We start from the raw sequence: 15,621 nt of genomic DNA on the forward strand, positions 1-15,621 counted from the left end.
CTGCTGTGTAAGTTCTCCTAACCTGCTACGTTCATTTTCCTGACCCTGCTGCGTAAGTTCTCCTAACCTGCTACGTTCATTTTCCTGACCCTGCTGCGTAAGTTCTCCTAACCTGCTACGTTCATTTTCCTGACCCTGCTGTGTAAGTTCTCCTAACCTGCTACGTTCATTTTCCTGACCCTGCTGTGTAAGTTCTCCTAACCTGCTACGTTCATTTTCCTGACCCTGCTGTGTAAGTTCTCCTAACCTGCTACGTTCATTTTCCTGACCCTGCTGTGTAAGTTCTCCTAACCTGCTACGTTCATTTTCCTGACCCTGCTGTGTAAGTTCTCCTAACCTGCTACGTTCATTTTCCTGACCCTGCTGTGTAAGTTCTCCTAACCTGCTACGTTCATTTTCCTGACCCTGCTGTGTAAGTTCTCCTAACCTGCTACGTTCATTTTCCTGACCCTGCTGTGTAAGTTCTCCTAACCTGCTACGTTCATTTTCCTGACCCTGCTGTGTAAGTTCTCCTAACCTGCTACGTTCATTTTCCTGACCCTGCTGCGTAAGTTCTCCTAACCTGCTACGTTCATTTTCCTGACCCTGCTGTGTAAGTTCTCCTAACCTGCTACGTTCATTTTCCTGACCCTGCTGTGTAAGTTCTCCTTACCTGCCACGAAAAAGTCAACTTTTACAAAAGCTGTATCCCTTCTAGACAAAACCGTCTCTTACCCGCTCCTGTATCTCCTCTAGGAAGGTGAGGGAGTTGACAAACTCTGTAGTTGCAGAGGGGATGAACTCCAGTTTGAACTGGGCATCCTGAGCCTCAGCGATGATGGCGTCGATCTTTCTCTTGGCCAGCAGGGGGAGCATGTCATTGATGGCCTGGAGGGGAGGGTGGGGGCAGCACAGGCGTTAATGTTGGTCAGTGGATGGACGGCCCAATCCCAAATCCACCGCTTGACCCTATGCCCTATGGACTTGTGGAGAACCGAGAGGATTTGACATGTGTAAGCAATTTGGTAATAGCTCAAATTTGCCCTCTGATAGGCTAAGTGGAAGTTTATATTTATACATATTGCTAACACCAATTAAAAAGTTTCAGATCTCCACAGTGCAAAGGCCCAGGGTCTAGGGGGTGATTTAACACTGGGTAATTGTGTGATCCTCTCCTCCTACCTTCAGACAGCGTAGTGGTGAGGGGATGAGCTTCCCTTTGAGCAGAGTGGTGTCTACCAGCAGCAGGCCCAGGTGTCTCTTCTGTTTGATGGCCAGGGTCTCTTTATGTTGGCCGTGGTACTTCTCCAGACTCTCAGTGAAGAACGCCACTCCTACAGGGAACAGGACAGGGTACAGAGTCACATGATGACTCTCTAGACAGTTTAAAAAAGAGAGATGGGGATCCTCACTGGATCCAAAAGTCTGAATGAACTGAGACAAAATGGATATGCTGCTGTGGTATTTGTGTTGAATGTAGAAACTCAAAGCTATATACTGAAAAGGAGTGCCTTGGCTAATCCATTTTTCTCTGTTCCCTAGTAAGTTCATTTAATTGATGATGTTGGTGATGATGATGAAGAGTGTTGCTACGGTACCGTGATCTTGATCTCTGAGCGCGTCCAGGTCCAGACTCTCATTCTCTCTGTAGAAGACGCGGAAGCTCTCAAAGGTGCGCGCGTACACGCTGGCCGAGTCAAACGCAAACTGGAGCGATTGCTGAGAGGGAGCGAGAGGAGGAGGAAGAGGGAGACGAGGAGAGACAACAAAACAAACTTCTTAATGAAGCAGCCAGTTAGACGAACACTCAGGGAATCAGGGCACAAGGACAAAGAGGCAAGATAACAAAACATTGGACCGTGATAGTCCTTTAACTGCCACAACAGATTTAGAGAGCTTTGGCATTAGGAATCATTATAGACACCAAGTTGACACCAAAATGTCCAAGACAATTACAATCCACTTAGCTAATTGAAATGACCTTTAAGAAGGACACAGAATGCTGACCTTGATGTCCAGGATGATGTTCAGCAGGTGTTTATCATCCTCTAACATGGCCTCCAGACCAGGGCCGTCACCACACGTCTTCTCCTCCACCTGAATGGTAGTGGAATACAACCATGTTATGATAGGATAGTATCTCTAACTGGATTACATCTCCTCCACCTGAATGGTAGTGGAATACAACCATGTTATGATAGGATAGTATCTCTAACTGGATTACATCTCCTCCACCTGAATGGTAGTGGAATACAACCATGTTATGATAGGATAGTATCTCTAACTGGATTACATCTCCTCCACCTGAATGGTAGTGGAATACAACCATGTTATGATAGGATAGTATCTCTAACTGGATTACATCTCCTCTACCTGAATGGTAGTGGAATACAACCATGTTATGATAGGATAGTATCTCTAACTGGACTACATCTCCTCTACCTGAATGGTAGTGGAATACAACCATGTTATGATACTATCTCTAACTGGATTACATCTCATCTACCTGAATGGTAGTGGAATACAACCATGTTATGATAGGATAGTATCTCTAACTGGATTACATCTCCTCCACCTGAATGGTAGTGGAATACAACCATGTTATGATAGTATCTCTAACTGGATTACATCTCCTCCACCTGAATGGTAGTGGAATACAACCATGTTATGATAGGATAGTATCTCTAACTGGATTACACCTCCTCCACCTGAATGGTAGTGGAATACAACCATGTTATGATAGGATAGTATCTCTAACTGGATTACATCTCCTCCACCTGAATGGTAGTGGAATACAACCATGTTATGATAGGATAGTATCTCTAACTGGATTACATCTCCTCCACCTGAATGGTAGTGGAATACAACCATGTTATGATAGGATAGTATCTCTAACTGGATTACATCTCCTCCACCTGAATGGTAGTGGAATACAACCATGTTATGATAGGATAGTATCTCTAACTGGATTACATCTCCTCCACCTGAATGGTAGTGGAATACAACCATGTTATGATAGGATAGTATCTCTAACTGGATTACATCTCCTCCACCTGAATGGTAGTGGAATACAACCATGTTATGATAGGATAGTATCTCTAACTGGATTACATCTCCTCTACCTGAATGGTAGTGGAATACAACCATGTTATGATAGGATAGTATCTCTAACTGGATTACATCTCCTCCACCTGAATGGTAGTGGAATACAACCATGTTATGATAGGATAGTATCTCTAACTGGATTACATCTCCTCTACCTGAATGGTAGTGGAATACAACCATGTTATGATAGGATAGTATCTCTAACTGGATTACATCTCATCTACCTGAATGGTAGTGGAATACAACCATGTTATGATAGGATAGTATCTCTAACTGGATTACATCTCCTCTACCTGAATGGTAGTGGAATACAACCATGTTATGATAGGATAGTATCTCTAACTGGACAACAGCCATCTTGTTCTTGGTGAATGGTCATCAGATATCAGGCTATTAAAACATTTAGGGATGGTTTCCCGGACACAGACCAACACTAATACTGAACAGAACTTTCAATGAAGATTCTTCACATTGCTTTAAATTCTAGAACTAGGTTGAATCTGTGTCTGGAAAACTCCAACTAAACTAAACAACACCCTTGGCTTTGGTGAACTAACTCCTGCACTTGACTTGTTCCTACTAGCACGGACTTTGCTGATAGCTTCTTTGAGGAAAAATGTACTCACTATAACAGGTGTAGTTGTCTCACCTAGCTATCTGCTAAAAAAACCCGTTTTTTATTAGTCAGTGGTAGTGTTTCACACCTTGCTGTTGATCATGGGCTGAGTGAAGGCATCAAAGTAGGAGTCAGTCACCAGCACAACTAATGACAACACTGTCTCCTGGAACCTAGAGATGATCTCTGACACACACTCCTGTTAGAGGAATACACACACACACACACACATACACAGACACGCACACACACACACAGACAGACACACATACAGACACACGCATAAAGAGAGTGCAAGAGAGATACATTGTTACAAACAAAAAAAGTTACAAATTCAGAGCCATATTGATATGTTGCAGAACGATGACATCGTCAGTGAGCTGAAAGGTGAGAGGTCAGGGGTTACAGACCTGGAAGACGTCTACGGAGGGTTCGTAGGTCAGAGCGTGGGTCTCCAGCATCAGCTCCGACACAAACATGGGTAGATGAACAGCCTCCACCGTGGGCTCCGTAGCCTGAGGTACACAAACACCACACACACACACACACACACACACACACACACACACACACACACACACACACACACACACACACACACACACACACACACACACAAACACAAACCACACACACACACACACACACACAGGGGTTAATACACAGTTAAAGGGGAAGGGATTGTCACAACAAAAGGAACCCACTATTCCGTTTAGTAAACTTGTTAGAAGGATGCAGGCAGAGAGCTGACTGTGTTCCCCATTCTACAAGACAGACGATAACACACACACAATACATCTCCCTCTGTAGCTTTAAACTCTCCTAAACAGGCCTCTGGTTTTAGAAAGCCTAGTGGTCCACTGGAGAATCTCCACTGAGACGAGTTGGTTGAAATGATGCTTGCCCATCGATGGGGCTGCCATGTGGAGAATCGTAGGCGGCTCGTTCCAGCCTGTTTTATCTTGTTATTGATGCCATGTCGTTTTGACTCATAGCTAATCAACAACTGTCACAATGTATTTGAGAGACAAAAAAGTGGTCATTGTTTAAATGTATTTATGTTGTCGATAAACACGAAGCCAACCCGGTGTGTTTTGCTCCATAGTTGTGTGGGTTTTGTAGCTAAACAACCAAACTGTCTATGTTTTTTAGTCAGCGCAGGCTACATCCATGTCTGAGAATCTGGCCCTGAGGCCTTTTTCAAACCTCCCCTCAGCGACCTTCATGGAGCAGCTCTGAACTACCTCACCTGATTCACCTGGCCAACGGTTTGATGATCAGTTAACCGGTTGAATCAGGTGGTCTAGTTCTGGAATAGATCCAATCCATGGAACGGCTGGGGGTCCCAGAGGAGAGGAAACAGTCGGTCTTGCTGTACCTTCTTGTCGGAGTCCTCCGTGGCGCCACCTCCGTCTCCAGCTGCAGCAGCAGCGTTGGCAGCATCGGTGTCGGCCCAGCTGTGGATGACAGCGTGTGTTGGGGTGTGCTGACTCTGATCCTGCAGGACGGCCAGTAGTTTGGCCACAGAGCTCACAGCCAGGATGTGCATGGTGTTCACCATCAGGTAGTCAGCCAACCGGATGAAACTAGAACAAGACAGAGTAGGAAGGGGCTTCCGTCATGACACCTCGACAGGTACAGCACTCCAGCTCAAAGTACTGGTAGAAATGGAACGTGTGTGTGAGAGATGGTGTGTGTGTAGTGGATAGGAGGGCTTCAATAATGTAGCATGGCAGAGAAACAGATTTATGTGGAAATTAGACTGGGAAATAATGAAACAGTATACAGGAGTGTGTAGCAAGATAGTGTGAGTGTGTGTGTGGTACCCACCAGGTGAGGCGTCTACAGTGGTACCTCTTGTTGGCCTGTTCTGTGTAACTCATCTTCTCTGGAGCCTCTTCAAACAGCAGCTCAATCTCTGGTGACTGCTTACTGTCTGTCCCCTCTGGAGAACACACACTTCAGACTCACTCCACTGTCTGTCCCCTCTGGAGAACACACACTTCAGACTCACTCCACTGTCTGTCCCCTCTGGAGAACACACACTTCAGACTCACTCCACTGTCTGTCCCCTCTGGAGAACACACACTTCAGACTCACTCCACTGTCTGTCCCCTCTGGAGAACACACACTTCAGACTCACTCCACTGTCTGTCCCCTCTGGAGAACACACACTTCAGACTCACTCCACTGTCTGTCCCCTCTGGAGTACACACACTTCAGACTCACTCCACTGTCTGTCCCCTCTGGAGTACACACACTTCAGACTCACTCCACTGTCTGTCCCCTCTGGAGTACACACACTTCAGACTCACTCCACTGTCTGTCCCCTCTGGAGAACACACACTTCAGACTCACTCCACTGTCTGTCCCCTCTGGAGAACACACACTTCAGACTCACTCCACTGTCTGTCCCCTCTGGAGAACACACACTTCAGACTCACTCCACTGTCTGTCCCCTCTGGAGAACACACACTTCAGACTCACTCCACTGTCTGTCCCCTCTGGAGAACACACACTTCAGACTCACTCCACTGTCTGTCCCCTCTGGAGAACACACACTTCAGACTCACTCCACTGTCTGTCCCCTCTGGAGTACACACACTTCAGACTCACTCCACTGTCTGTCCCCTCTGGAGAACACACACTTCAGACTCACTCCACTGTCTGTCCCCTCTGGAGAACACACACTTCAGACTCACTCCACTGTCTGTCCCCTCTGGAGTACACACACTTCAGACTCACTCCACTGTCTGTCCCCTCTGGAGTACACACACTTCAGACTCACTCCACTGTCTGTCCCCTCTGGAGTACACACACTTCAGACTCACTCCACTGTCTGTCCCTTCTGGAGAACACACACTTCAGACTCACTCCACTGTCTGTCCCCTCTGGAGAACACACACTTCAGACTCACTCCACTGTCTGTCCCCTCTGGAGAACACACACTTCAGACTCACTCCACTGTCTGTCCCCTCTGGAGTACACACACTTCAGACTCACTCCACTGTCTGTCCCCTCTGGAGAACACACACTTCAGACTCACTCCACTGTCTGTCCCCTCTGGAGAACACACACTTCAGACTCACTCCACTGTCTGTCCCCTCTGGAGTACACACACTTCAGACTCACTCCACTGTCTGTCCCCTCTGGAGAACACACACTTCAGACTCACACCACTGTCTGTCCGCTCTGGAGAACACACACTTCAGACTCACTCCACTGTCTGTCCCCTCTGGAGTACACACACTTCAGACTCACTCCACTGTCTGTCCCCTCTGGAGAACACACACTTCAGACTCACTCCACTGTCTGTCCCCTCTGGAGTACACACACTTCAGACTCACTCCACTGTCTGTCCCCTCTGGAGAACACACACTTCAGACTCACTCCACTGTCTGTCCCCTCTGGAGTACACACACTTCAGACTCACTCCACTGTCTGTCCCCTCTGGAGAACACACACTTCAGACTCACTCCACTGTCTGTCCCCTCTGGAGTACACACACTTCAGACTCATTCCACTGTCTGTCCCCTCTGGAGAACACACACTTCAGACTCACTCCACTGTCTGTCCCCTCTGGAGAACACACACTTCAGACTCACTCCACTGTCTGTCCCCTCTGGAGTACACACACTTCAGACTCACTCCACTGTCTGTCCCCTCTGGAGAACACACACTTCAGACTCACTCCACTGTCTGTCCCCTCTGGAGAACACACACTTCAGACTCACTCCACTGTCTGTCCCCTCTGGAGAACACACACTTCAGACTCACTCCACTGTCTGTCCCCTCTGGAGAACACACACTTCAGACTCACTCCACTGTCTGTCCCCTCTGGAGAACACACACTTCAGACTCACTCCACTGTCTGTCCCCTCTGGAGAACACACACTTCAGACTCACTCCACTGTCTGTCCCCTCTGGAGTACACACACTTCAGACTCACTCCACTGTCTGTCCCCTCTGGAGAACACACACTTCAGACTCACTCCACTGTCTGTCCCCTCTGGAGAACACACACTTCAGACTCACTCCACTGTCTGTCCCCTCTGGAGTACACACACTTCAGACTCACTCCACTGTCTGTCCCCTCTGGAGTACACACACTTCAGACTCACTCCACTGTCTGTCCCCTCTGGAGTACACACACTTCAGACTCACTCCACTGTCTGTCCCCTCTGGAGAACACACACTTCAGACTCACTCCACTGTCTGTCCCCTCTGGAGTACACACACTTCAGACTCACTCCACTGTCTGTCCCCTCTGGAGAACACACACTTCAGACTCACTCCACTGTCTGTCCCCTCTGGAGAACACACACTTCAGACTCACTCCACTGTCTGTCCCCTCTGGAGAACACACACTTCAGACTCACTCCACTGTCTGTCCCCTCTGGAGTACACACACTTCAGACTCACTCCACTGTCTGTCCCCTCTGGAGTACACACACTTCAGACTCACTCCACTGTCTGTCCCCTCTGGAGAACACACACTTCAGACTCACTCCACTGTCTGTCCCCTCTGGAGTACACACACTTCAGACTCACTCCACTGTCTGTCCCCTCTGGAGTACACACACTTCAGACTCACTCCACTGTCTGTCCCCTCTGGAGAACACACACTTCAGACTCACTCCACTGTCTGTCCCCTCTGGAGTACACACACTTCAGACTCACTCCACTGTCTGTCCCCTCTGGAGTACACACACTTCAGACTCACTCCACTGTCTGTCCCCTCTGGAGAACACACACTTCAGACTCACTCCACTGTCTGTCCCCTCTGGAGTACACACACTTCAGACTCACTCCACTGTCTGTCCCCTCTGGAGAACACACACTTCAGACTCACTCCACTGTCTGTCCCCTCTGGAGTACACACACTTCAGACTCACTCCACTGTCTGTCCCCTCTGGAGAACACACACTTCAGACTCACTCCACTGTCTGTCCCCTCTGGAGAACACACACTTCAGACTCACTCCACTGTCTGTCCCCTCTGGAGTACACACACTTCAGACTCACTCCACTGTCTGTCCCCTCTGGAGTACACACACTTCAGACTCACTCCACTGTCTGTCCCCTCTGGAGAACACACACTGTGTTGTAGTTATAGTCAGGTGTGTGTGTGTACCTGTGTTGTAGTTATAGTCAGGTGTGTGTGTACCTGTGCTGTAGTTATAGTCAGGTGTGTGTGTACCTGTGTTGTAGTTATAGTCAGGTGTGTGTGTACCTGTGTTGTAGTTATAGTCAGGTGTGTGTGTGTACCTGTGTTGTAGTTATAGTCAGGTGTGTGTGTACCTGTGTTGTAGTTATAGTCAGGTGTGTGTGTGTACCTGTGTTGTAGTTATAGTCAGGTGTGTGTGTGTACCTGTGTTGTAGTTATAGTCAGGTGTGTGTGTACCTGTGTTGTAGTTATAGTCAGGTGTGTGTGTACCTGTGTTGTAGTTATAGTCAGGTGTGTGTGTGTACCTGTGTTGTAGTTATAGTCAGGTGTGTGTGTGTACCTGTGTTGTAGTTATAGTCAGGTGTGTATCCTGCCTCCAACATGGCCGTGTGACAGGCGCTCCTGGCCACCTCCTTTACCAGCTCCCTGAACTCTTCCAGACGAGAAGATACCTGCACACACACACACACACACACACACACACACACACACACACACACACACACACACACACACACACACACACACACACACACACACACACACACACACACACACACACACACACACACACACACACACGTTTCCATGTAAAGGGACAGACACACAGGTAACAGTATTGTTTCCATTCCTCTCCTTGCCCCATCCTGGGCTGGAACCAGGCCCCCTCAGAACTGTCACCCACACAGCATCGCTACACAAATGCTGAGGCCCTTGCAGCGTAAGGGAAACGTTTACTTCAAGGTCTCAGCGCGGGTGCCGGCACCGATTCAATACGACTAGCATGCACTGCTAACATGCTAGCCATTTCACATCAGATACACATAAGCAATGAAAGGAGAGCTGCACACTGAGCTCAGATGCAATAACCTAACATCCAACGTTTGGACAGACAAGCTGTCTTTATCAGGGTATAATGACAGACACTGCTGGGTGACTAGTTTATAGAGAATACATCATGTAAAGGAACAGACAAGATGTCTTTATCAGGGTATAATGACAGACACTGCTGGGTGACTAGTTTATAGAGAATACATCATGTAAAGGAACAGACAAGCTGTCTTTATCAGGGTATAATGACAGACACTGCTGGGTGACTAGTTTATAGAGAATACATCATGTAAAGGAACAGACAAGATGTCTTTATCAGGGTATAATGACAGACACTGCTGGGTGACTAGTTTATAGAGAATACATCATGTAAAGGAACAGACAAGATGTCTTTATCAGGGTATAATGACAGACACTGCTGGGTGACTAGTTTATAGAGAATACATCATGTAAAGGAACAGACAAGATGTCTTTATCAGGGTATAATGACAGACACTGCTGGGTGACTAGTTTATAGAGAATACATCATGTAAAGGAACAGACAAGATGTCTTTATCAGGGTATAATGACAGACACTGCTGGGTGACTAGTTTATAGAGAATACATCATGTAAAGGAACAGACAAGATGTCTTTATCAGGGTATAATGACAGACACTGCTGGGTGACTAGTTTATAGAGAATACATCATGTAAAGGAACAGACAAGATGTCTTTATCAGGGTATAATGACAGACACTGCTGGGTGACTAGTTTATAGAGAATACATCATGTAAAGGAACAGACAAGCTGTCTTTATCAGGGTATAATGACAGACACTGCTGGGTGACTAGTTTATAGAGAATACATCATGTAAAGGAACAGACAAGATGTCTTTATCAGGGTATAATGACAGACACTGCTGGGTGACTAGTTTATAGAGAATACATCATGTAAAGGAACAGACAAGATGTCTTTATCAGGGTATAATGACAGACACTGCTGGGTGACTAGTTTATAGAGAATACATCATGTAAAGGAACAGACAAGATGTCTTTATCAGGGTATAATGACAGACACTGCTGGGTGACTAGTTTATAGAGAATACATCATGTAAAGGAACAGACAAGATGTCTTTATCAGGGTATAATGACAGACACTGCTGGGTGACTAGTTTATAGAGAATACATCATGTAAAGGAACAGACAAGATGTCTTTATCAGGGTATAATGACAGACACTGCTGGGTGACTAGTTTATAGAGAATACATCATGTAAAGGAACAGACAAGATGTCTTTATCAGGGTATAATGACAGACACTGCTGGGTGACTAGTTTATAGAGAATACATCATGTAAAGGAACAGACAAGATGTCTTTATCAGGGTATAATGACAGACACTGCTGGGTGACTAGTTTATAGAGAATACATCATGTAAAGGAACAGACAAGATGTCTTTATCAGGGTATAATGACAGACACTGCTGGGTGACTAGTTTATAGAGAATACATCATGTAAAGGAACAGACAAGATGTCTTTATCAGGGTATAATGACAGACACTGCTGGGTGACTAGTTTATAGAGAATACATCATGTAAAGGAACAGACAAGATGTCTTTATCAGGGTATAATGACAGACACTGCTGGGTGACTAGTTTATAGAGAATACATCATGTAAAGGAACAGACAAGCTGTCTTTATCAGGGTATAATGACAGACACTGCTGGGTGACTAGTTTATAGAGAATACATCATGTAAAGGAACAGACAAGATGTCTTTATCAGGGTATAATGACAGACACTGCTGGGTGACTAGTTTATAGAGAATACATCATGTAAAGGAACAGACAAGATGTCTTTATCAGGGTATAATGACAGACACTGCTGGGTGACTAGTTTATAGAGAATACATCATGTAAAGGAACAGACAAGCTGTCTTTATCAGGGTATAATGACAGACACTGCTGGGTGACTAGTTTATAGAGAATACATCATGTAAAGGAACAGACAAGATGTCTTTATCAGGGTATAATGACAGACACTGCTGGGTGACTAGTTTATAGAGAATACATCATGTAAAGGGACAGACAAGCTGTCTTTATCAGGGTATAATGACAGACACTGCTGGGTGACTAGTTTATAGAGAATACATCATGTAAAGGAACAGACAAGATGTCTTTATCAGGGTATAATGACAGACACTGCTGGGTGACTAGTTTATAGAGAATACATCATGTAAAGGAACAGACAAGATGTCTTTATCAGGGTATAATGACAGACACTGCTGGGTGACTAGTTTATAGAGAATACATCATGTAAAGGAACAGACAAGATGTCTTTATCAGGGTATAATGACAGACACTGCTGGGTGACTAGTTTATAGAGAATACATCATGTAAAGGAACAGACAAGATGTCTTTATCAGGGTATAATGACAGACACTGCTGGGTGACTAGTTTATAGAGAATACATCATGTAAAGGAACAGACAAGATGTCTTTATCAGGGTATAATGACAGACACTGCTGGGTGACTAGTTTATAGAGAATACATCATGTAAAGGAACAGACAAGCTGTCTTTATCAGGGTATAATGACAGACACTGCTGGGTGACTAGTTTATAGAGAATACATCATGTAAAGGAACAGACAAGATGTCTTTATCAGGGTATAATGACAGACACTGCTGGGTGACTAGTTTATAGAGAATACATCATGTAAAGGAACAGACAAGCTGTCTTTATCAGGGTATAATGACAGACACTGCTGGGTGACTAGTTTATAGAGAATACATCATGTAAAGGAACAGACAAGATGTCTTTATCAGGGTATAATGACAGACACTGCTGGGTGACTAGTTTATAGAGAATACATCATGTAAAGGAACAGATACACAGAGAATATGGAATGTAAAGGAACAGATACACAGAGAATATGGAATGTAAAGGGACAGACACACAGAGAATATGGAATGTAAAGGAACAGATACACAGAGAATATGGAATGTAAAGGGACAGACACACAGAGAATATGTCATGTAAAGGAACAGATACACAGAGAATATGTCATGTAAAGGAACAGATACACAGAGAATATGTCATGTAAAGGGACAGACACACAGAGAATATGTCATGTAAAGGAACAGATACACAGAGAATATGTCATGTAAAGGAACAGATACACAGAGAATATGGAATGTAAAGGAACAGATACACAGAGAATATGGAATGTAAAGGGACAGACACACAGAGAATATGGAATGTAAAGGAACAGATACACAGAGAATATGGAATGTAAAGGGACAGACACACAGAGAATATGTCATGTAAAGGAACAGATACACAGAGAATATGTAATGTAAAGGAACAGATACACAGAGAATATGTCATGTAAAGGAACAGATACACAGAGAATATGTCATGTAAAGGAACAGATACACAGAGAATATGTCATGTAAAGGAACAGATACACAGAGAGACACACGTCATGTAAAGGGACACACACGTCATGTAGAGGGACACACACGTCATGTAGAGGGACACACACGTCATGTAGAGGGACACACACGTCATGTAAAGGGAGAGACACGTCATGTAAAGGGAGAGACACGTCATGTAGAGGGAGAGACACGTCATGTAAAGGGAGAGACACGTCATGTAAAGGGAGAGACACGTCATGTAAAGGGAGAGACACGTCATGTAAAGGGACAGACACGTCATGTAAAGGGACAGACACGTCATGTAAAGGGACAGACACGTCATGTAAAGGGAGAGACACGTCATGTAAAGGGAGAGACACGTCATGTAAAGGGACAGACACGTCATGTAAAGGGACAGACACGTCATGTAAAGGGAGAGACACGTCATGTAAAGGGAGAGACACGTCATGTAAAGGGACACACACGTCATGTAAAGGGACAGACACGTCATGTAAAGGGACACACACGTCATGTAAAGGGAGAGACACGTCATGTAAAGGGAGAGACACGTCATGTAAAGGGAGAGACACGTCATGTAAAGGGACAGACACGTCATGTAGAGGGACACACACGTCATGTAAAGGGAGAGACACGTCATGTAAAGGGAGAGACACGTCATGTAGAGGGAGAGACACGTCATGTAAAGGGACAGACACGTCATGTAAAGGGACAGACACGTCATGTAAAGGGACAGACACGTCATGTAGAGGGACAGACACGTCATGTAAAGGGAGAGACACGTCATGTAAAGGGAGAGACACGTCATGTAAAGGGACAGACACGTCATGTAAAGGGAGAGACACGTCATGTAAAGGGAGAGACACGTCATGTAGAGGGACAGACACGTCATGTACAGGGACAGACACGTCATGTACAGGGACAGACACGTCATGTAGAGGGACAGACACGTCATGTAAAGGGAGAGACACGTCATGTAAAGGGACAGACACGTCATGTAAAGGGAGAGACACGTCATGTAAAGGGACAGACACGTCATGTAGAGGGAGAGACACGTCATGTAAAGGGAGAGACACGTCATGTAAAGGGACACACACGTCATGTAGAGGGAGAGACACGTCATGTAAAGGGACAGACACGTCATGTAAAGGGACAGACACGTCATGTAAAGGGACAGACACGTCATGTAGAGGGAGAGACACGTCATGTACAGGGACAGACACACATACTGCGTACCTCCTCCAGCTGTTTGTACTGAGCCTCCTGGAACTCCTCCAGAGTGTATGTGTGATCTTTCTGGATGCGACAAAGCCCCATGTCACTGATCCTGTAGCACATCTCTCTGATGTCTAGCAACGCCGGGCGCAGAGACTGGAAACAGACACACAGCTGTTACTGGTCCTTCCTATTATCTTAAAGTAACTACCTTGGTTGTGTTCCATTATATGAACATCTCATAGGGAAGATAGGATTGTTTCAATAATCCTGAGTAACATTCAGACAACATGAACCCGCCCAAACACATACTGCAGGTCAATGGTACAGACCATTTTGACTATAAACACATACTGCAGGTCAATGGTACAGACCATTTTGACTATAAACACATACTGCAGGTCAATGGTACAGACCATTTTCACTATAAACACATACTGCAGGTCAATGGTACAGACCATTTTGACTATAAACACATACTGCAGGTCAATGGTACAGACCATTTTGACTATAAACACATACTGCAGGTCAATGGTACAGACCATTTTGACTATAAACACATACTGCAGGTCAATGGTACAGACCATTTTGACTATAAACACATACTGCAGGTCAATGGTACAGACCATTTTCACTATAAACACATACTGCAGGTCAATGGTACAGACCATTTTCACTATAAACACATACTGCAGGTCAATGGTACAGACCATTTTCACTATAAACACATACTGCAGGTCAATGGTACAGACCATTTTCACTATAAACACATACTGCAGGTCAATGGTACAGACCATTTTCACTATAAACACATACTGCAGGTCAATGGTACAGACCATTTTCACTATAAACACATACTGCAGGTCAATGGTACAGACCATTTTCACTATAAACACATACTGCAGGTCAATGGTACAGACCATTTTCACTATAAACACATACTGCAGGTCAATGGTACAGACCATTTTCACTATAAACACATACTGCAGGTCAATGGTACAGACCATTTTGACTATAAACACATACTGCAGGTCAATGGTACAGACCATTTTGACTATAAACACATACTGCAGGTCAATGGTACAGACCATTTTGACTATAAACACATACTGCAGGTCAATGGTACAGACCATTTTCACTATAAACACATACTGCAGGTCAATGGTACAGACCATTTTGACTATAAACACATACTGCAGGTCAATGGTACAGACCATTTTCACTATAAACACATACTGCAGGTCAATGGTACAGACCATTTTCACTATAAACACATACTGCAGGTCAATGGTACAGACCAT

The 15,621-nt window shown here is 45.1% G+C and overlaps 1 protein-coding gene across 1 annotated transcript in view; it reads right to left on the reverse strand.

Moving 5' to 3' along the window:
• LOC106597004 (dynein axonemal heavy chain 6-like) overlaps window positions 1-15,621 on the reverse strand; it is a gene marked incomplete at its 3' end in the record, with an annotated part of 114,558 nt that overhangs the window by 65,668 nt on the left and 33,269 nt on the right. Inside the window, 10 exon segments of the mRNA XM_045713651.1 lie at window positions 715-867; window positions 1,162-1,313; window positions 1,578-1,698; window positions 1,987-2,076; window positions 3,789-3,899; window positions 4,111-4,215; window positions 5,079-5,286; window positions 5,531-5,645; window positions 9,207-9,318; window positions 14,342-14,476. Of these exon segments, the coding sequence (XP_045569607.1) occupies window positions 715-867; window positions 1,162-1,313; window positions 1,578-1,698; window positions 1,987-2,076; window positions 3,789-3,899; window positions 4,111-4,215; window positions 5,079-5,286; window positions 5,531-5,645; window positions 9,207-9,318; window positions 14,342-14,476 (1,302 nt within the window).

The sequence above is a fragment of the Salmo salar genome, unplaced genomic scaffold, assembly GCF_905237065.1.
Source record: "Salmo salar unplaced genomic scaffold, Ssal_v3.1, whole genome shotgun sequence".
NCBI classification, from domain to species: Eukaryota; Metazoa; Chordata; class Actinopteri; order Salmoniformes; family Salmonidae; genus Salmo; species Salmo salar.